The 22,582-nt window shown below is 34.2% G+C and overlaps 1 protein-coding gene across 1 annotated transcript; it reads left to right on the top strand.

Moving 5' to 3' along the window:
• The first annotated feature begins 7,744 nt into the window (after positions 1 to 7,744).
• Positions 7,745 to 8,404, top strand: LOC137822340 (uncharacterized). The gene has a single exon (XM_068627222.2). The coding sequence runs from the start codon at positions 7,745 to 7,747 to the stop codon at positions 8,402 to 8,404; it is 660 nt and encodes a 219-aa protein (XP_068483323.2).
• The last annotated feature ends 14,178 nt before the right edge of the window (positions 8,405 to 22,582 follow it).

The following is a 22,582-nucleotide window of genomic DNA, read 5'->3' as shown; positions in this document are numbered from 1 at the left end:
TCAACCGTTAGATCTCTTAGATCCAACGATCCACAAATGATCCCGCCCAAAAAATCCCTCATCAATGCACATCATGTCACGCCACCTAGTCACGTCACACCTCGAGAAATGAAATGACCGCACGCTCAGAGGAGGCCGGCTGACACCCATCATCAAAAACTCATCGGACATACCCAAAATGTCTGCCCTCGAGCCTGGGGGGCAAGTGTACTGGCATAGGCGAGGCCGAGGTCCACCTGGCTGACCGAGGCCGAACCCACTTGGTCGATACCTTAAAAGACTTCACCGAGACCTTAGAAGACCTGGCCGAGACCATTGGGATTTGGCCGATGGCCGACCCATACCATGGAAACTTGGCCGACGGCCGAGCCCGACTACAGTTAACGCTCAAACCAAGATCAGTGAAGTTAACCCATCATCAAGAATTAGGTAATATAACCTTAAGCGGTATCCACCTCGATAAATGGGCCCAACAAGGCAGGCCCACTAGAATAATATAAATAGCACGTATTCCAAGGAGCAAGGTATGTCATTTATTACTGTTCACCTACCTGAGAGCTGACCACCCGCTTTACTGACTTGAGCGTCGGAGTGCCTTCGCAGGTACCCCCACCATCCGGTGTTCAGCCGAGGCCGAGTGCCGAAGGAGAAGCAGGAGGACGAAGAGAATCCCAACTCACCATCCAGTCACCTGACCGACCGAAGAAAGGAAGAGAAGACTTCAATAGTTCTCTAGGTCCCATCTCCCTAGCAGGAACATAACCCAATTGGGAGAACAAGAGGTGTAGGAAACATTAGATGAGGCAGTTGTCAAGGAGAAACATCCTGAATCTTATTTTCATGTCATCCTTGCGTGTAATAGTCATTATCATGAGTGGCTAATTCTACCATTTGGGATTGGAAGTAATTTGTTCAAACTTATGTATTGAGGTAATATTTGAATATAATATTTTGTTCTTGATTGATTATTGGTATTGTTGTTTTGTTTCTAGTTATTGATCTAGAATCATAAATCTGACTGGAAAGTATTTTTATGGTTTTGACCAAAACAATAATACTTAACATATTTGAGTGCTAGGAATAGACTTGAAATGTTAATTGCTATCAAAGTCTGAGCTTGATTCTAAGTTGTTTTTATAAATATTCGAGGAATCGATATTTAGGAAACATCTTAATAATTTTATATACGAGGAATCGATATAAATGAATTTTATACGGACATCAATATCACTCAAATAACATAATGTTACCATGCTAATCAAAATACATAAAAGTGAGAGAGATGAAACTTAATCCCTACTTTTCCAAATTGAAGTAACCAGTTCTTTACCTATTTTCTGATTAATCATTGTTAAGAAAACCACTTTCAACACATTTTATTGTTCTATTTTATATTTAGCTAATATTTTACTTGAATATTCAATTGTTCCTTGTGGGTTTGATATTCATCCTTAGGGGCACATTATTACTTCTGACAACGCGGTGCACTTGTTGTAAAAAGTCATCATATATTAACTAAATTACATACTATTTTAGAGACTAATAAATTATTGGTATCTAAATTAGTTTATATTATTGATATATAGTTTCTAAATTGAAATCCAATTAGCTACCAAGGTTTTAGCTACCAACTTTAGAATCTAAATAATTGGTAGCTAATTAAATACCAATTTAAAAATTATTTATGAATAATAAAAACTAATTTAGATACAAATAATTTGTTAGTCTCTAAAAGAGTATCTAATTTAGTCAATATAACAACTAATTATTTTTTTGTCTCTAAAATTTGTTTCTATGTAATGATTTTCTAGTGGTATAGGTTAAAGTGTACTTTATTTTCTATGTCCACCATTAGACATAGATTTGCCTTTTATGCGTCTGACTTAGAGTTAGATCTTAAGTCTGAGTAATCTTGTGTATTCTTCGTACTTTTCTTCAACTTCGGACAACTTATCATCACGTTCCTTAATCATCTACATTAATATCAAACAATCATATGATGATGTTCCTTCTTTTGGTAGGTAGATCTTCTACTCGATCCTTTTGTTTAAGCATTTGCTTAACAACTTGGATATTACCTTATTTGTTGAGTTCTCAGACTCATCTTTGAAAGTATTGCCTTCTTCTCTTAGAGCTTTCTAAACTTTATTTTCCTTTAGTTTGAGTTGGGTCTACTTTGAGGTAAACTTCGATGAAAACCTTGGTCATACGATGTTGATGATTTCTTTTGCTCACAAACTTAGAGATGCACCTCATGCACTCTCAAAAATCCTAGAAGCTCATCCCACGTGAGTTTATTTAGGTAACAAGCCTCTGCAATGGTCTTTGTCTTGGACTTAAGACCTTTAGCATGTTATCCAACAAACTTAAGTTTATATGAGCCTTAAAGAAACTCTGTTCGAGAGCTTCTATCTCATTTAGAATAACCTATATTCTTCCAAACATGTCATCCATAGTCTGGCCATCCATTATGGTGAAAGACTTGTATTGACATGTAAGGGTGACAACTTTTGGGAGTTTGATTTACAATATCATACTTGAAATAAAAAATACTTAACTTCTCTAACTTTTTGTAATGTAAAGCATAACTAGGTCAATTTGCAGAGAACACATTTTTATTATATTCAATCTTTAGTATTACTCTTCTAAAAATTAATTGGGGATTTAGAGATATAATATAGTAAAATGCAAATTCAAAATGTAACATATGTGAAAATCGAAATCAAGAAGATGAAAGAAACTTAATCCACAAATTCAAGAACCAAACAATCCTTTTATCATAATTCTCTAAAGATTCACATTCAAGTTTTAATAATTAACCGATTCAATTAATTAATTAAACCAATTATGCGAACCAAATCAAGATATCATTTAATCTAATCTATATTTAGTTATCAAATCAAGATTCAATAGATTCCTAAATTAATTCTAAAAATAAAGACGCAATTTGCAATCACAATGAGTAAAACCAAAATTAGAGAAGAGAAGAACAAATTCAGAGCTTTAAACGATTAGTACAAAACTCAATTTAACTTGTTTGATCTTGATTCCCTTAATTGATCCTCGAGATTTAGTTCTCCATGAAAGAAGAATAACAAACAAATTTTAGAGAAAAAAGAGGAGAAGAGAAAAATTCAAAAGCAGAAACATAGAGAAAAGAAAAATGAAGAGACCATTCCTAAAACTCTTAAATTTAGTAAAATGAATTCTTAAGAATTGTTTAGAGAACAATTAAGAAATATATATGCTCCGAAGTATGATAGAAATATGAGCCTAAACGTTGCCTTTAATTAAGTGCATAAGCTCAATTACAAAAGTTTAAACTAAAATAAGAAAACTTGAATTCACATGGATTCTTTTACAAAAGTTCAATAAATATGCCTTAACTTTAATAATCATAAAAAAATAGAAAAAGAACTTCAAAGCCAACAAACCATATATTTTGAATCCCTATAAACTTAGAATCCAATGAAACTAGAATGAGCCAAAAAATAATATTCACATAACAGATTATGATCTAAACAATGAACATAGGTCAAATAAGCTAAGAATACAAAAATTAAAGTAAATATGAACAATGAAACAAATTTATTACTATTGAATGAAAATGAGTTAAAAATTAAAAATAAAGCATATGAAGAGTGCATTCACTCTGTAAATAAAACTTTGAATGTGTGTACAAAATAAAGAAACTCTAATATACCTTGGAAAAGATCGACAAATTTGAGTTTCTCTTGAAACTTAGAAGTTTTAAGAAATTTTTCCTTCTTCTGTTTCACAGTTTAGAAGATGCTTTCATCACCGTCTCCCACTAAGACTCGTTCTTGATCTTTAGTCTAACTTCCTTCTTTAGTAAGCAAGTCCCAATATCAACATGATATGTTGCTGCATGGTATAATTTATTATCATGATTAATTATACTAAACATAAACATAAAACGTAAAATAATTTAAAGTATATATGAAACACTTAAAACAACCTATAAAATAGTTAATAATAATGTATTAGATTTTAACACATAAGAGATTATCTGGTGATGATATTATAAATTAAAAATTAATTTAAAACTTAGTGATGCTACTTATAGTGAATACTCAAAAATCAATAATGTATTAACATTCATGGTTGAGTTTAGAGTTTATTGCATTTATGATACAAATTCAATATTATTAACTAATTAGTGTTATTTTAGCAATATTTAATAATATTTATTTTCTTGTAGTGTGATAAATTAAATTAAAAGTTATGTGTTTGTAAAAATTTCTTATATGCAACTTTAATTTATAATTAAGATTGATCGTAACTTGAATGTAATTATTTCATTAAATTGCATAAAATTGGTGATGAAAATTTATAATGTAAGTAAATTTTAAATTATATTGTCGATCTCATCACTTGGAAATAATTGTGCTTCCGTATATGATGTTGTAGTAATTAGTTGCTTGTTTTAACAGTTAGAAATAATTATTTCAAATTATTTTTATACAATTTTTATTTAAATTTAATTACGTGCTTATTAACATTTTTTTATAATAAGAAGTGATTATGTAAGACGTTATAACAAGCTTTCTAAAGAGGTAAGACATATTCCATATATGACTGAACCAGGAAAGTTAAATAAATTTAGAATGATATATCATTTTGCTGTTGGAAAATGGAAAAAAAAATTACTATTGCTAATGCCATAATTATTGTTCGTGAAAAAAAAGGAAGAAAAAGTAGTCACATAAATTAGTGACAAATGTCACACAAGCCAAAAAAAAGGAATTGTGACATAGAAGACATGTCAAAATTAAATTACTCAAATATCTTTTTAATTCATATAAAGAAGTTTCCCTAATTTTTCATTCTTATGGACCTGTGAGATTGAAGTTTCTAGTTTACAAGCTTTTATTTGGGCCAGTTAGATCTGAGTATTTTAGGGCTTATTTGGGATGATTTTTAAGGCTTTCTGCACCCCAAAATTACTAATTGCAGTCCCACTAAATGCCTCTTTAATTACATATCTGTTCTCTATTATTGTGCAGTCTTTGAGAAAAAGAAGAAAAGTAGAAAGAATTATTATGTATAATTCGTTCTGGAAAATATTATATATGTTCTTATATATATTCTGCAAAGTTTGTTCTAGCTAGAAAGCTCATTTTGAAAAATCTCATATATTTCAGAATATTTGTTTCAAAAAACCATGTTTTTCATTTTAAAATACATTTTATAATACATTTCATATGTTCTAGAAATTTTGTTCTAAAAATTCTGTTTCAAGAATCATATCTCAAAATTTTTGGAAAGCTTGTTTCAAAAGATCTCCTGAACATGTAATTCGGAAGTCACCTTTATAATATAAAAGTGTGCTTTTAAAATTTAGGAGTTGGTGCAGTTATAAATTATGAGTTGCTGGAAGACAAAATCACTTTTATGCTTTGTTTGGATTAGGGAGTGGAAAGGAGGAAGTGAATTTGAGATGATTTGGAATGAAAGTGTAAAGAAAGTTATGATGTTTGGATTAAGGTAAATAGAATGAAAAGTGTAAATTTTTTTTATAAAAGTTTGTGAATGATGTAATGGGTGTGATTGAAATTATATATTTTTTAATTGATAAAAATGTAAGTTTACAAATTTATCCTTACATTTAAAAATGGTTAAAAATTAATTTGATATATTTATTTATAAATTATAATTATTTTTAATTAAAATATTATTTAGATATTTATAATTATAAATATTTGATAATTTTTTTTATATTAAATAACATTATTATTTTTATCTTTACTTTTTTAATTAATATAATTATTATATAAAATTATTTTTTAATTATTAAAAAAATATTTATTTTTACTATTATTTATATTTATAATTTATTATATATAATATGATTAATTATGTTTTTTATAATAATAATTTTTTTATAATGTTTATATTTTTTAATTTAATTATAATTAAATTTTAAATAAAAATAATAATTTAAATTTAAAATAAAAAGATAAAAAAGTAAATTAAAATTATATATATATATATATATATATATATATATATATATATATATACCACTTTTTTATGGAAATGTTTTTTAAATTTGTGTGCTTTTTTTTATTAGGTGAATTTCTGCGTTTATAATTGTAAATAGTATTTTTATGTTTTTCTCCGCCTGAATATAAACACAGCCTTAATAATAAGTTTCAAACTTTTCTAACATTTATGATCAGTTTTTAATTTTTTTAAAGAAGTTATTTTAGCTTTAAAAATATATTTTTTCTCTCTAAACTTTTAGTTTCAAAATGAATTATTTAAAAAAGTTATCTATTACATCTTAAATTCAATTTAAGTTTATATTTGAAGGATAAACTACCATGATGATAATGATTTATCAAATATAAAAAATATGTTTCGGAAAATTATAAATCAATTTACAAATAATTTTTTTAAATTAAAAAACACGAAAAACGTTTTTAAATTAAGTTAAAAGCATTTAGCTATGTTTTTTCTAACACGTTTTGTTTTTAAAAATAAAACAAAAACAAAAAATTCGCAACTATGGCCTTAACTTTTTATATTTAGTGTTAGTTTATAAATGAATTTCAAATATTTAGAATATATTGTCTCAGCGCAATTGTTTCATATTTCATTGCTTATATTGATTAATTAATATATTTTGAATGACTTATTTATTAAAACTGTATTGGTAGGCTAAAACCGAGAACTGCATAGTAAACAACTAAGAGATGTTGGGTTAAAACCGAGAGGTTTAGACTGAGAGCGAAAAAGACATACAAAACAAAAATATAAATATTATATAAAAATAAGAGCCCAATTAGATAAAAATTTACAAGAGGGGTGCACAAATAGTAAAAAAGGTGTAGAAAGAAAGCCCAAGAGTAAAGGGGAAAGCCCATTAAAGAAACCTTATAAATAGGAGTTTAGAGTAAGAAAGAGGTAAGAGTGATTTTATCTAATGAATATTAAACCATTTCTGACTTTGGCATCGGAGCGACTTGCAGGTACCCCCCACCTGTCGTGAGGAGAAGCCGAGAGCACCTGCCGTGAGGAGAAGCCGAGAGCATCTGCCGTGAGGAGAAGCCGAGAACATCTGCCGTGAGGAGAAGCCAAGAGTACCTGTCATGAAGAGAAACCAAGTGTCCAGCCCAAGACAGTGTCCGGCCCAAGATTGAAGGAGTTGCATGAAGAATTAATCTTGTTAACCTATTTCGAGTGTTCTTGGTCCCAGTTGTAAGAACATTTTGGCGCCCACCGTGGGGCCGAGGGTTAGTTGAAAAGGGTTAAAGACAAGATGAGTCAAGGAGGAGAGCAAGGTGGAGATCGGGAAGACAATGTTATCATGCCAATGGCAATGTTGGTCCAACTACAAAAAGAATTCGAGATGTTAAAAAAGAATAATGAAGAAGAAATAAGTATGTTGAAAGCCGAAAATGCACATATGAGAAGAAAGTTACAAGAGGAAACAATTTTGAACTCATCTTTTGAAACCGTCCAACCTAGAGCACAAATGAATGAAAGACTTCATCATAACGAAAGTTCCCAAACCAAGAGGAGATTGCTTGAAAACTCTGGGGTTTTTACAGGAGCATCCTCTAGAAAGCATCCGTTTTATGATGTTATAGTTGATACCCCATTACCCGACAATTGAAAGAATTTGACGATTGACAAATACGATGAAAGTACAGACCCTGATGAACACATTGCAATATATACCACTCAGATCAGCTTGTATACATGGAATGATGCTGTAATGTGCAGGGTGTTCCCTACGACGTTGAAAGGTGCAGCATTAAGTTGGTTCACGCGCCTACCACCTTTGAGTGTTGATTGTTTCGATACATTGGTGGAAAAGTTCGGTGCTCAATTTGCGACTAGTCGCCCTCATCATTTAACATCAATTGCTTTAGTGAACATAAGACAAGAGAAGGGGGAATCATTAAGAATGTTCATGGAGCGCTTTGGAAAGGTCGCCTTGGGTATTCGAAATCTCAGCCCAGAGGTTACCATGCATCATATGATAACAGCCTTAAAGCCGGGACCATTTGCCGACAGCCTTTGCAAAAAACCTGCAACTAATCTGGATGAATTAAGGCAGCGAGCGTCAAAATTTATGCAAATGGAAGAACTTAGAGAGTTCCGAAACCAGGCAAGGATTGATGGAAGTGAGAAGAAGGTGATAGAAAGAGAAAGCGGACCTATGGTCAGAAGAGCCCGAGAAGAATTCAGAAGCCGAAAATTCCAACAATACACACCTTTGAATGCAAACAGAGCAAGAGTTTTACAAGAAGCTATGGCAGCAGAAATAATACCACCACCAAGAAAAGCACGAACACCAGAAAGAGCGGATCATACCAAGCATTGCGAGTATCATAAAAATCATGCCATCATACAGGAGAATGCATTGGGTTGAAAGATAGAATAGAAGAATTGATTCAAGCAGGGCAGTTGAAACGCTTCGTCCAAGGAGGAAATGCGAGAATAAGTCTAAGTCCTGAGAGAGGATCGAGAGGGGGAGAGATGGGACAGAGAAGAGTGGAAAGATTTGAAAGAAGAGATGAAAAGAGAGTTGAAAAAAGAGATGATAGAAGAGATGGAAGGCCAGAAAGAAGAAGTGATAGGGTTTATCAAAACACCCAATCAGTAAGGCGGAGTAGGGAACGAAGTCTGGGTAGGCCGGTCAGAGGATTTATAAACATAATTTCAGGAGGTTTTTCAGGAAAGGAATCCTCATCAGCAAGAAAACAACATTGGAGAAGTATCAGAACCATTAATCATATTTTCAAAAGAAGAACCTTGCCACCAATGCTTTTTACAGATGAAGATTTTCGAGAGATTGATCCTGATCACGACGGCCCTATGGTAATAACGGTAGAAATAGCCGAATACGCCGTTATGAAAACCTTAGTTGATCAGGGGAGTTCAGTTGACATTCTCTTTTGGGATACTTTCAAAAGATTGCATCTAAGAGAAGAAGATATTGTACCTTTCCGAGAACAGACCATTGGCTTCTTGGGGGAAAGAGTCAATACTAAGGGATACATTGATTTGATGACCACATTTGGAAGAGGTAATAAAACTAAAAAGATCAAAATCAGATATTTGGTGGTGGATGCTTCTACATCGTATAATGTGTTATTAGGACGATCCTCTTTGAATAAACTGGGGGCAATAGTTTCAACACCACATTTGGCTATGAAGTTCCCAACAGAAAAGGGGAAGGTAGCAACGGTCTATGTCAATCAGAAAGATGCTCGGGAGTGTTATGCAGCAGGTTTAAAGATGAATTTGAAAGCAAACCATGATACTGAAAGAATGGTGGCAATGGCCGATTTGGACCCGAGAATAAATGACGAAAGGATATAACCAAAAGAAGAGACCACAACTGTGGTATTGGGTCAAGACGAGAAGCAATGCACTTATGTAAGTGGAAATTTGCCCAAAGAATTGTTGAGTAAATTCATCACAGTGTTACATAGCAACAAAGATTTATTTGCTTGGAAACCATCCGATATACCTGGGATTGATCCGAAAGTAGTCTGTCATAAATTGTCTGTATGTCGAGAAGCAAGACCGGTATCTCAAAAAAGAAGAAAGTTGGGAGAAGAAAGACGAAAAGCAGCAATTGAAGAAACTGAGAAGTTAATGCAAGCTGGTTTCATAAAAGAGGCTCAATACACAACATGGTTATCCAATGTAGTACTTGTCAAAAAACCGAATGGAAAATGGAGAATGTGTACAGACTATACAGACTTAAACAAAGCTTGCCCGAAAGATACATATCCATTACCCAACATAGACCGATTAGTGGATGGGGCGTCTGGACAAGAGATGATGAGTTTTCTTGATGCCTATTCGGGGTATAATCAAATACAAATGTATGAACCAGATGTTCCAAAAACAGCTTTCACCACAGATACCGCGAATTATTGTTATAAAGTCATGCCTTTTGGTTTGAAGAATGCTGGAGCAACATATCAAAGGTTGATGGACAAGGTGTTCAAAGATCAAATCGGAAAGAACATGGAAGTATATGTTGATGATATGGTTGTGAAATCAGGGGAGATAGAGAAACACTTGGAAGACCTTGAGGAGGTGTTTGCACAAATAAGAAAATACAAAATTCGGCTTAATCCAGAAAAATGCGTTTTTGGGGTGAGAGGTGGAAATTTCTGGGCTTCATGTTGACAAACAGAGGTATTGAAGCAAATCCTGATAAATGCGAAGCAATAATGAAGATGGGAAGTCCAAAGAATTTGAAGGAGGTACAAAGACTAGTGGGAAAACTGAACTCATTATCAAGATTTCTACCAATTCTGGCCGAAAAAACCAAACCAATAGTAAACTTGCTAAAAAAATCCGAAACCTTTGAGTGGAATGAGCGATGTGAGCAAGCCTTTTCTCAAATCAAAACTATAGTGGCCGAACCACCAATCTTGGTTAAACCAGTGTTAACCCAACCTATTATAGTCTACCTAGCAACCTCGACTGAAGCCATATGAGCGGCCTTGATACAGGAAACCCCAGAACAAAAACCGATATATTTTGTGAGTAGATCCCTATAGAGCGCCGAAACCAGATATCCCAAGATTGAAAAAGTTGCCTTAACCCTGGTGTATGCTGCGAGACGTCTTCGACCATATTTTCAGAATCATCAGATAATTGTGAGAACAGATTATCCAATATCTAAAATTTTGAGAAAACCAGAACTTGCAGGTAGAATGGTGACGTGGTCGATGGAGCTATCAGAATATGGAATCAAGTATGAACCAAGAGGACCGATCAAAGCCCAATCCCTTGCGGATTTCATTATTCAAATGCCGACAACAACACAGCAGGAGCAATGGACATTGTATGTAGATGGCGCATCAAACAAAAGAGGAAGCGGAGCAGGAATAGTACTTGAAGGACCAGATAACTTCCAAGTGGAGATGGCGTTAAGGTTTGAGTTCAGAACATCCAACAACCAAGCTGAATATGAAGCTCTTGTTGCAGGGTTACTATTAGCCAGAGACAGGGAGTCGAAAATGTCATTTGCAAAAGTGACTCTCAACTTTCGGTGGGACAGGTGCAGGGACAGTATTAGGTAAAAGATCCATTATTGATGAAATATTGTCATAAAGTGTTAAATATTATGCAATGTTTTAATAAGGCCGAAATGAAATATATTCCAAGAGAACTAAACATGAAAGCAGACTCATTATCCAAGCTAGCAAGCCAACAACGACAGGGGCAACATAATTCCATCATACAACAAACTCTTAGTCAGCCAACAGTGAGTTTGGAAGAATGCTTCAATATTGCAACCTCAAAAGATGAATGGATAAAGACGTACATAGAAGTAATAAAGGGCCAAGAACAAGGAGTTGAACTGGATGCAAAAATGGTAAAGAAAGTAGTTAGTTTTGTGTTAATTGGTGATGAACTATACAAAAGGGGATACTATATGCCTTTGTTAAAATGTCTTTCAAAAGAACAAGCTGAATATGTAATTAAAGAACTCCATGAAGGAATTTGTGGGCTACATTGCGGAGCTCGAACAATGGCAACAAAGGTTTGTAGAGCTGGTTACTATTGGCCAACAATCCGAGAAGATTGTGAATTTTATGTTAAAGCATGCAAAAAATGTCAAGAATTTGGAAGTTTAAATCACATACCAGCACAGGAGTTGTGAGAAATTGTTTCCCCATGGCCATTTTCAAAATGGAGAATTGATATACTTGGACCATTCCCACTTGGACGAGGAAAAACCAAGTTCATGATAGTGGCTGTCGACTACTTTACAAAGTGGATAGAAGCAGAAGCATTAACTAAGATAACAGCTCAACAGGTCCAATCGTTTGTATGGAAAAATATAATATGTCGATTCGGAATCCCACACACCATTATAACTGACAATGGCCGACAATTCATTAACAAAAAACTTATGGAATTTTATGCAGATTTGGGAATCAAGTCAACAAGCACGTCGGTTGAACATTCGCAAACAAATGGACCAGCAGAAGCCGCAAACAAGGTTATTCTCGGACAGTTAAAGAAGAGGTTAGGAAGTGCTAAAGGTCTATGGGCTGAGAAGTTGCCAGAAATATTATGGGCATACAGGTGCACACCACAAACATCAACAAGAGAAACACCATTCAATCTCACGTATGGAACAGATGCAATGTTACCAGTAGAAGTTACTGAACCAACATTACGAAGGCAAATGGAAGATTGGAATATCAACAATGAATGCTTAAGAACTGACCTTGATCTTATTGAAGAACTCAGAGAACGAGCAAAAATAAAGGAAGCAGCAATAAAAAGAAGAGCAATGAAGAGGTTTAATGCAAAAGTAAAGTTAAGAGATTTTAAGGAAGTGGATTTGGTCTGGAGAATGCGCATCGATGCTCGGAAAGATCCACGACATGGAAAGTTGGCATCCAATTGGGAAGGACCATTCAGGATAATGGAAAACTTACACAATGGAGCTTATAGATTAGAAACTCTAGAAGAAAAAGTGATACCAAATACATGGAATGCGAGTCATTTAAAGTTCTATTTTAGTTGAGACAGAAGATGTAAGCAAAAAACTTTTGTATGCATACTTATCATCCAATCAAGAAGAATTATCAAGTAACATCATCTTATTAGACTTTCATTCTTTTCTTTTCAGTCTTGGATGTTTTCACTACAGGTGAAATCCCTCCCGAAACAATACTTACTACTTTTCGGTCTTGGATGCTTTTCACTTCAGGTGAAATCCCTCCCGAAAAAATTTACATCATTCTTTTCGGTCTTGGATGTTTTCACTTCAAGTGAAATCCCTCCCGAAAAAATTGTTTGACATAATTCTTTTCGGTCCTGGATGCTTTCACTTCAGGTGAAATCCCTCCCGAAAAAACTATTTACGTAATTCTTTTCGATTCTTACCTCAATCTCTCAACTAGCTCACAAGACATCTTCAAGCAACGGATATAAAACCGAGAGGATCACAACATCTAATTCAAACCTCGGCAACTAAAGGAAAGAGTTAGAACTATCCAAAATAAATTAAAAGTCAAGCCCCAAGCTGGTCCGCGTTTTTGGTTAATCTCCTAACAATTGCACAGAGTGGGAAAAATCTCCATTTTACACTATAAAATAAAAGCCGAAAAGTAGTTTTTTGGTTTTCACGTAATAAAAACCGAAAAGTAGTTTTATGGTTTTCAAGTAATAAAAACCAACCTCTTGTTACTTTAAGGTGATACAAACCCAAAGGTAGCAATTTTTTCAAGGCAATAAAAACCGAAAGATAGACTTATTGCTTGAAGGTAATAAACACCGACTAGTAATCTTATTGCATTTGTAATTTCGCATTTAAAGCATTTAACTAGAATAACCGAAAGCACAGTCCCAATAGCGTAAGACTGAAAGGTTTATCATACAACCAAGAGGACAAAACCGAGAGGTTCTGATAACATTCAGTAAAATGCCGAAAGTAAGAGTCATAACGTAATATCTAATAAATAACAAACAATGACTCAAACTAAAAAAGGGGAACAATAATCTTTAATTTCTGATAAGATTCCAAGAGGAGATTACAAAAAGGACGCAAACTTCCATATAAAAGATCAACATTTCAAAACCAAATCATTCTCGTCATGTAAACCGAGAAACTATAAACAAAACATTAACGTCTATATCCCCCTAATTTTCGATATTGATATCTTCAGCATCATTATCCGGAATCTCATTAGCAGGAACTAATTCACCATTATAAAAATCCTTCCTAACATCAAAATTCCCTTTATCAATAGGAATCTTGTAAAAATATTTTGCTTGTTGAAGAGCCTTCTCAAAACCAAGCTTATGTTGTTCAAAGATAAAGCTTTCGGCTTCAAAAACATTAGTCCTCAGCTGATTTATCTCCTCATCCATAAGTTTGATGGTGTTTTTGTCAGAATCATTTGCAGAAGATAACGCCGATACCTTTTCGTTCAAGACTTGATTTTCTTTACACAATTCAACATTCTCTTCACTAGATTTCAAGTTCTCATTCTTCAAATCGGAAATTTCCTTTCCAAGACCTTTTATTTCAACTTCTCGTTCCTTTTTCTGCTTTTTTATCTCTTCTAACTGCAAAGATAAAGAGCTCATTTTTTCTTTATACTCAGCAAAATCATTCTTCAATTTGTCAAACTTAGATAAAGCCACACAGTTTCCATTCTTCTCCTTCATCATCTTTCCAATCAAAAGATTTCTACTTGACAACTCAATAACAGAATCTGCCAATGAAGCAGCATCCATAGTCTTCAGCATGTTGTAAGACGATTCACCGAAAGACGTTTGAACAAACTTTGCATATTTAGTTGTAGCACTAAATATCGTTTCCGAGAGAGGTTCGGAAGAAACATTTTCACCATGGTGATGGCGCCGAGAAGACGATTGCGACCTCTTGCTATTTCTATCACGTTTTTTCGATTTCTTCGAAGGACCGACAACATCAACATTACTTATCGGTTCAACCACTTCAACATTCACAACAGGTTCCACGACTTCTTCCACCACAGGATTCACCACATTCTCACCACGGGGAGTTACATCACCCACCTTGTTCAGCAATTTCGAAAAGTAAGATCGAGCTTTCGGATTAGTGCTTGCCATCAAAGCTGAAAATCAATAAAAAATTTAGCAAAGTTAAAAAACTCATCCTATAAAGCAGGAAAATGTGGAACAACCACGTACCGATAAAATCTTCTCGAGGATTTGGTGAAGTGTACAGTTGTAGCAAGGCGCGAGTGGGAACCTAGTACGAGAGCCGACTAAAAGCTTCGATAACATGACGATCGGCCGCACCCATTGAGTGAAACGACATTGAGTTAACCTTCGCAGGATCCTTTGTCCAGTACAGAGGAAACCTTGGAGAATCTCCATCAAAAAAATACTCTCTTCCTACAGGCTCTATTAGAATTTTAAAAAAACTCCCCTTAAAATCTTTGTATGATGATGTAAAAGGTTTAAGGAAACAAACATTGGATTTACTGATAAGGGATAACCACCCTGGCCGTTTCCCAGGCCGAGAGCTGTAATAGTACAAGAAGGAAGCAGGACTGGGAGAAAGCGATAATAATTTACACAAAATGCTAAATGCTTGCATCGCTGCCCAACCATTCGGATGAAGTTGAGTAGGCGCAACATTAAGAAAGTTAAGAACGCCTATTTGAAAGTTGTTCAAAGGCAACCGAATATGAAGATCTCTAAAAAAGCAAGCATAAAAATAAAAAAATTCATAACTATCACCCTCTCGGCCATGACAAACATTATCGGCATCTCCAACACGCCGAAAAGAAATAATATCATTTTCAATGTCAGAATAATAAATTTGAGAATGGGAAAGAAAACTACGAAGTTCGATAGCAGAACGGTACTTCAAAAAATACTCTCGGACTTTAGGATTAACCCATTGGTAACCTGGACGAAGATTTTTCTGAGGCAATACAATTCCGAATTCTTGAGGAGCATCAACAGTCGGTGCTCCATTTGAATCATTCATACAAGAAGGAGTAGCAGATGAAGACTTCGAGTCTCGATGATCTTCTTCTCGCACCACTCGCCCAGTTAATTCACCACCCGCGCTCGAAAAATCATCAGAAGCAGAAAAACTTGAAAGAGACATATTACCTTTGCAAGAACTGATTACAGATTGAAGATGAGCTCCTTTTCTCAATAGGCAACGAAGCACACATTCGTAAAGGTTTGAAAGAAGAACCTATTTATAACCCAAAAATACACCCTAGAATTCGAAACGTTGCAAGCAATATGAAACCGTTCAAAAATTTATAATCTAACGGTTAAAACAACAAATTCACGTCAAATCAATTAAACTCAGCAAACTAAAGCACAAAAACCGAGGCACTTAATATCAAATCAAATCAAATGTCAAAATTATTATATTTTATTAAGACACAAATATTTTGTAAGCTTAAAGTATTTCTGTCTTGGGGGGCCAGTGTACTGGTAGGCTAAAACCGAGAGGTTCAAGCCGAGAACTACATAGTAAACAACTAAGAGATGTTAGGTTAAAACCGAGAGGTTTAGACCGAAAGCGAAAAAGACATAAAAGAATAAAACAAAAATATAAATATTATATAAAAATAAGAGCCCAATTAGATAAAAACTTACAAGAGGGGTGCACAAATAGTAAAAAAGGTGTAGAAAGAAAGCCCAAGAGTAAAGGGGAAAGCCCATTAAAGAAACCTTATAAATAGGAGTTCAGAGTAAGAAAGAGGTAAGAGTGATTTTATCTAATGAATATTAAACCATTTCTGACTTTGGCATCGGAGCGACTTGCAGGTACCCCCCACCTGTCGTGAGGAGAAGCCGAGAGCACCTGCCGTGAGGAGAAGCCGAGAGCATCTTCCGTGAGGAGAAGTCGAGAACATCTGCCGTGAGGAGAAGCCGAGAGTACCTGTCATGAAGAGAAACCAAGTGTCCAGCCCAAGATAGTGTCCAGCCCAAGATTGAAGGAGTTGCATGAAGAATTAATCTTGTTAACCTATTTCGAGTGTTCTTGGTCCCAGTTGTAAGAACAAAAACAATGATTCGTTATCTTTTATTTCTTTTATCAAGTATCCATAAACACACAAATATTTTTATTTTTATTTTAAATCGCGTGACTTTTTAAGGACCTCACCTATTTGTTTATGTGGATATATGGTTCATATAAGAGGATATCACTTATTTGGATTTAGGGTTTTGTGAGAAAGAGAATGAGAAGATATAGATATGAACAATACATATTCTTTCTCCTTTAAATTAAAAAAAATAAATTAAATAAATTTAACTAACACAAATATTTAAATAAAATTAAATAATAATAATTAATAATTAATAATAAAATGAGATGACAGATAATTGTTGTTACTTGAGGTCCCATAGAGGTCCCTACGGATATTTTTAATAATATTTTAAGGTTATGATACAAATTTGTAATGAAAGAATATATGATAAATAAAATTACATAAAATAAAAAAATAAAATATATATTTTATTTATAAAAATGTTATAAAAAATGGTCTGCTTTCTTTTACATTTTTCTCTTTTTCCTTCTATTTGTGTCATCTGTCCAGTGATGCATTCTAAACATAAAGTGCACCATAATCATTTCCCATTAAAACATATCCATTCTCTTGTTTCACCTAATACAATACCCTTTTATGGAGTTTATATTTGAAGTACGAAAGTGCAGCCACAAGATTAATTAATTAAGTATTGATCCATAAAAAGGAGGTCAAAATATGATACATTACAACAAAAGAAAACAAAAGATGATTATTATTCTCTATCAATGCCACCTTTAGAGGACATGAAAGAACATACATGATTTCTATAGCAAGAGACACAAATTCGTGGAGCATCTGTTTTTATTCTTAAAAAGTATACCTAGTCTGTGTTTTTATCACATTTCTGAAGAATGATTCGGCAGTGTGATTATTTTATTAAAGTACCCTTCTCCATCATCTCAAGTGTATAATATAATAACATATTCATGTATCTGCCATCTTTAGGACTTCCTCCCTCAGATATATTCCATACTTTTTTATAAGAGCACAAATGAAACACTTGAACCAAAATAAGCATTGCCCTCTTTCAAATTATATATATATATATATATATATATATATATTAAGAAATAAGCTTTAAAATCTAATTTAATCTTAAAAAACTAATTTATGTGACGAAATTTATATATTATAATTTTATTTTATTTTTAATTTAATTTTATCTAATTAATGTAAAATCTTTAAGACACGTAATCACATTTGATGACTAATTACTTTAACTGTGAAACTATATTTATAGATGGTTAGAATTAATTAACTGATAATAATTAAAACGATAAATATCGTTTGAATGGATTGATACTATATGAAGAAGAAAGTTTTAAATTTAATTCAACTTTAAAACTGTCTTTTAAGTAATTTGTATGATAAAGTTTATTTACAGATACTTATGTAATAATTTAACATTATATTATGTAGTTGATATGACGTATCTAGTCAGGGATAAAAATATTATTATTAATTATTTTAAATTTCTTGCTGTACTATTTTTTAATTATATTCGCAAAGTGATTGCCATAAGTATGTACATGAAAAGGAGATGTAACGGCGGAGGAAGCAGATATTCTGGACGAAGTGAAAAGAAACCAAAGGAAGGAAAAGATTCTTAAGATTTTGAAATTTTTTTACCAAATTTGTTTAAGTACTTCAATTTCACATCTAAGTAATCTCCTTTCTTATTGGGTTTACTTATTTTGAGATAAAGTAATATCTTTAACCATGTCTTCCTTACTTAAATAAATATTAAATCTTGATTAATAGACTCTTGAAACTTTTTATGGAAGATTTTGATTATGAATCTACCAATACACATCCACGGAAGCACTAGTTCTATACACATAGAGAACCAAGGTTCAAACTTCTAAATGTTTGAATACTCATACCTTCTTATCATCATTAGTAGTAAGAAATAACATTTTTATGATGTCTTATCTAAATGGGGTAAAAAAGCGATGTTTTAAAAATGTATCTTGCAATACATCTTAAATTGGTTACAAAACTAATTCATATAATATAATGTTTAAATATTTTATATTTTGTTTTCTTTTATATATTTTCTTAATAACCAAAAATGAAATTTTTTGTCCTATACTCGCGACCTGAAAATTGTAGTTATTAAAGGATATGGATACCAACGTTATAGAAAAATGTTAATATTAATTGTGTCTTTTCTAATTCTTAGTTGTTTCTCTTTATAGAGAGGTTAATAACCTTTATTTTGTCTTTGTGTTTGTTATGATATTTTTATTGATTGATTTTTTTTTTTTGGCTAGACCTAAGTGTACATCTTGTATATATTCAAACTATTTGTTCTGATTCAATACACAATTAAAGAGATATTCATTCTCATATCATTTGCATTCCTTTTACTCTTTTGTTCATCTTTGTTCTCTTTTGTTCATATCTTTTCTATTTTATAATATGCTAAGCCTATATATATTAAAGGAGCAGCTCCAAGTCTTGGTTTATTTTTCTCTTCCAACACTTCTACTCATCTAAAAGCCTTTTGTGATAGTGATTGGGGCACCTGCAGTGATTCAAGATAATCAGTGACTGGTTTTAGTGTGTATCTTGGGAATTCTCTCATATCCTACAAATCAAAGAAGCAAAGCACGATATCAAAGAATTCTTGTGAAGCTGAATACCGGGCAATGACCACTGTTACATGTGAAATTCAATGGCTAACTTATCTTCTTCAAGATCTCAAAGTTTCTTTTGAGCAACCATCTATTTTATATTGTGACAATGACTCAACAAGATACATTGCAACAAATCCAGTTTCACGAGCGTACAAAACAAATAGAAATAGATTTTCACGTTCTTAGGGAAAAATTAAAGAAGGGTCTCATCCATTTATTTCCCATTTCCACACAACTGGCTGACATTTATACCAAAGCTTTAAGTCCTCAATCTTTCAAGAATATTTGTTCCAAGTTGGGTCTCATCAATATTTGCTTCCCATCTTGAGAGGGATATTAAAGGATATGGATACAAGCGTTATAGAAAAATTTAATATTAATTGTGTCTTTTCTAATTCTTAGTTGTTTCTCTTTATAGAGGTGAATAACCTTTATTTTGTCTTTTTTCTGGTATGATTCTAGTATTTATTGATTGGTTTCTTTGACTAGACCTATAATGGGTGTACATCTTGTATATATTCAGACTATTTCTTCTGATTCAATACACAATTGAAGAGATATTCATTCTCATATCCTTTGCCTTTCTTTAATTTTTTTTTTATCAGCAAAGAATAAACTAAAATTAAAAGGGATACTTGAGGGGTATCCCAACCCTTATACAAACCCGGACTCCTCAAAGAGGAACCCAAAATGAACAAAACACATCTGAAATACATGATCCAGAAGAACCTAGCAGCAACCAATTGCTTAAGGTACAAGGCTGCACCCATAAACAGCCTAATAATGAACGTTGTTAAAGAACAAACAAAAAACAAATTCTGGTGCTTGTAGGTTTGTCCCCTTCTCAGACCCCATCTTCCAAGACTTATATTGCTTTTAAATTCCTTATAGTTAAAGCTATAGCACATGTTTCTCCTCAAGAGAATTCGTTCTATCCCTTCCTTCGTACCTTTGCTGTCAGGACATTCCAATACTAATGCTCAGGGCCTCCACATGCTGCTCTCGCTTCACTTTGTAATCAACCTAGCTCCGTCATGAACTGCACACCCATTTACTGCTCTGTCGCACCATGACACACTCCCTGATGGGGATTAATCACACATGTCAGTAGCTACGCTTCTTGTCCTTCACAAAACCAAACCCACTTTGCTGTTAATGGGACACTGTTATGGGCACCAGCTACCCTCCCATGTACCCCTGTTCGGCCTAACCCAGCTTGCACACCACGTGCTCGACAAAAGGCCCTTAGCAAAACCAGCACAAAGCACTCCAAAATCTAAAGATTGACCTTACAACCAATCATCAGAATTCTGCATTTGCTCTTCTAACGCTAACAGATAAAAAACATCATCCAGCCATCGGACAAACTCTTGCAACCGCAACAAATCCTTCTATGCATCACCTCCGCTACTTCCTGGCTTCATATAGTCAATCTTTTCGTCCACAAACCTGCTTCAATTCAGCAATTAATAGGAAAAAAGATCACCCTACCTAACTGTTTCCTGCACCAGCCCTTCAATCTAACCACAGATCCAGCTCACTACGTTATGCAGCACCCATTTTACCTGGATTCCTTCAATATACCAGAGGGGAAAACTTAACCCTCATCACCATCACTAGCGGCAGTTTTGTAAGCATAGACCCGGATTGAGAATCCAATCCAAAAAGGCGTAGTCAAAAGGAAAGACCCCATGTTTTAACCTTAGCCATATTGCCAACTGGGCTAAGTGGACAATTTCATCAGCATCAGCTACCCCTTGCTCAAAAACAATCAAGTTCCTTTGATCCTATATACACCATACAATAGCAACCCAAAATCCCATCCAAATCTGGTTCTGATTAGCTGTGTAATGTGGTAACTGAAAGCTCTCGAAGTGGACTAGAATGTCCTTGTGCTGGACAGACAAAATTCCTATCCATCTAAAACATGAAGACCAAACTCTCTGAGCAAGGACACAATCCAAGAAAATGTGTTGTGCTGATTCTTCAAAAACATTACAAAACACGCAGGACGAAGAGGTGACTACCAAACCTCTTCGAATGAGGTTGTCAAAAGTTGGAAGGCGTCCAAGTAAGATCCTCCATGCAGTTACCAGGGTTTTGGGCATCGCTTTTGCTTCCCATAGAAGAGAAAAGACTTCCTTTGAAGAGCCTTCATGCTGATGACATAAATTTAGGTGAGCAGATTTCACAGAGAAAGCACCACTCTGATCCCCATTCCAAACTAACGTATCCTTAGCTTCTTTGCTCAAGGTCTTCCCTGTTATGAGGTTAAGCAGTTCTCCCTCCATAGCACTTTCCCAACTGAACCTAGCTCTTCTCCACCTTAACCGCCAATACCAATCCGAATCCTCCCAACTACCTACCTCAGCCACCGTCTTATCTTGGTCCAGAGAGACGGAGACAAGCCTGGGAAACAAGATTTTGAGCTTTTTGTTCTCCACCCAAGCGTCTTCCCAGAACCTAACTTTATCCCCGGCCCCAACCTTCCAAGCTACACGTTTATGAAACCATCCCTCCTCTTCTCCCTCCTCACACACCTTTGATAGATCTTTCCACCACCAAGAAAGAGTCTTACTATTACTTCCTATACCAGGACCGTACTTTGATAGCAAAATGTCCTTCCATTTCCCCTTTTCCTCACTCAACATCCTCCATTTCCACTTTGCTAGCAAGGCACAGTTGAACCTTCTAATATCCTTGATCCCCAAACCCCCTTCCTCCTTTGGCTTACACACATTTTCCCAGCTAACCCAAGAGATATGCTTTTGGTCAGCACCCCCTGTCCACAAGAATCTCCTCTGAATGCTAGAGATTTTGTGGCAAACTGCATGCGGAGCTTTAAAGAGAGAAAGATAGAACAAGGGTATAGATGTTAGAACCGACTTAATCAAGCATACTCTACCAGCTAATGAAAGGCACTTCCCTTTCCAAGCACTAAGTCTGGCTTTAACCTTGTCCACAACTGGTTCCCAAAACTGCCTCCTCCTTGGATTGCCACCAACTTGCATCCCCAAGTATTTAAACGGTATCTGCATAACACCACAGTTAAGCGTTTTTGCATATATCTCTAGGGAATTCCTCTCTACCTTGATACCTGCCAATTTTGATTTATGGAAGTTAACCTTGAGACCTGAAGCTAGCTCGAAAACCCTGAGGATTGCTTTGATTCTAAAAATATTAGAGAAAGACTCTTCACACATAAACAAAGTATTGTCTGCAAATTGTAACATGCAACACTCAGTCTCCGCTCTCCCTACCTTCAGACCTTTTAACACGTTCTCCTTTAAAGCATTGCGGACTAAACCCGCTAACCCCTCAGTAACAGTAAGGAATAAAAAAGGAGCCAAAGGGTCGCCTTGCCTCAGA

Source organism: Phaseolus vulgaris, chromosome 9 (assembly GCF_051622355.1).
Source record: "Phaseolus vulgaris cultivar YP4 chromosome 9, ASM5162235v1, whole genome shotgun sequence".
NCBI lineage: Eukaryota > Viridiplantae > Streptophyta > Magnoliopsida > Fabales > Fabaceae > Phaseolus > Phaseolus vulgaris.
Note: the sequence above shows the minus strand (reverse complement) of the source record. Positions and strands in the feature narration are given on the sequence as shown.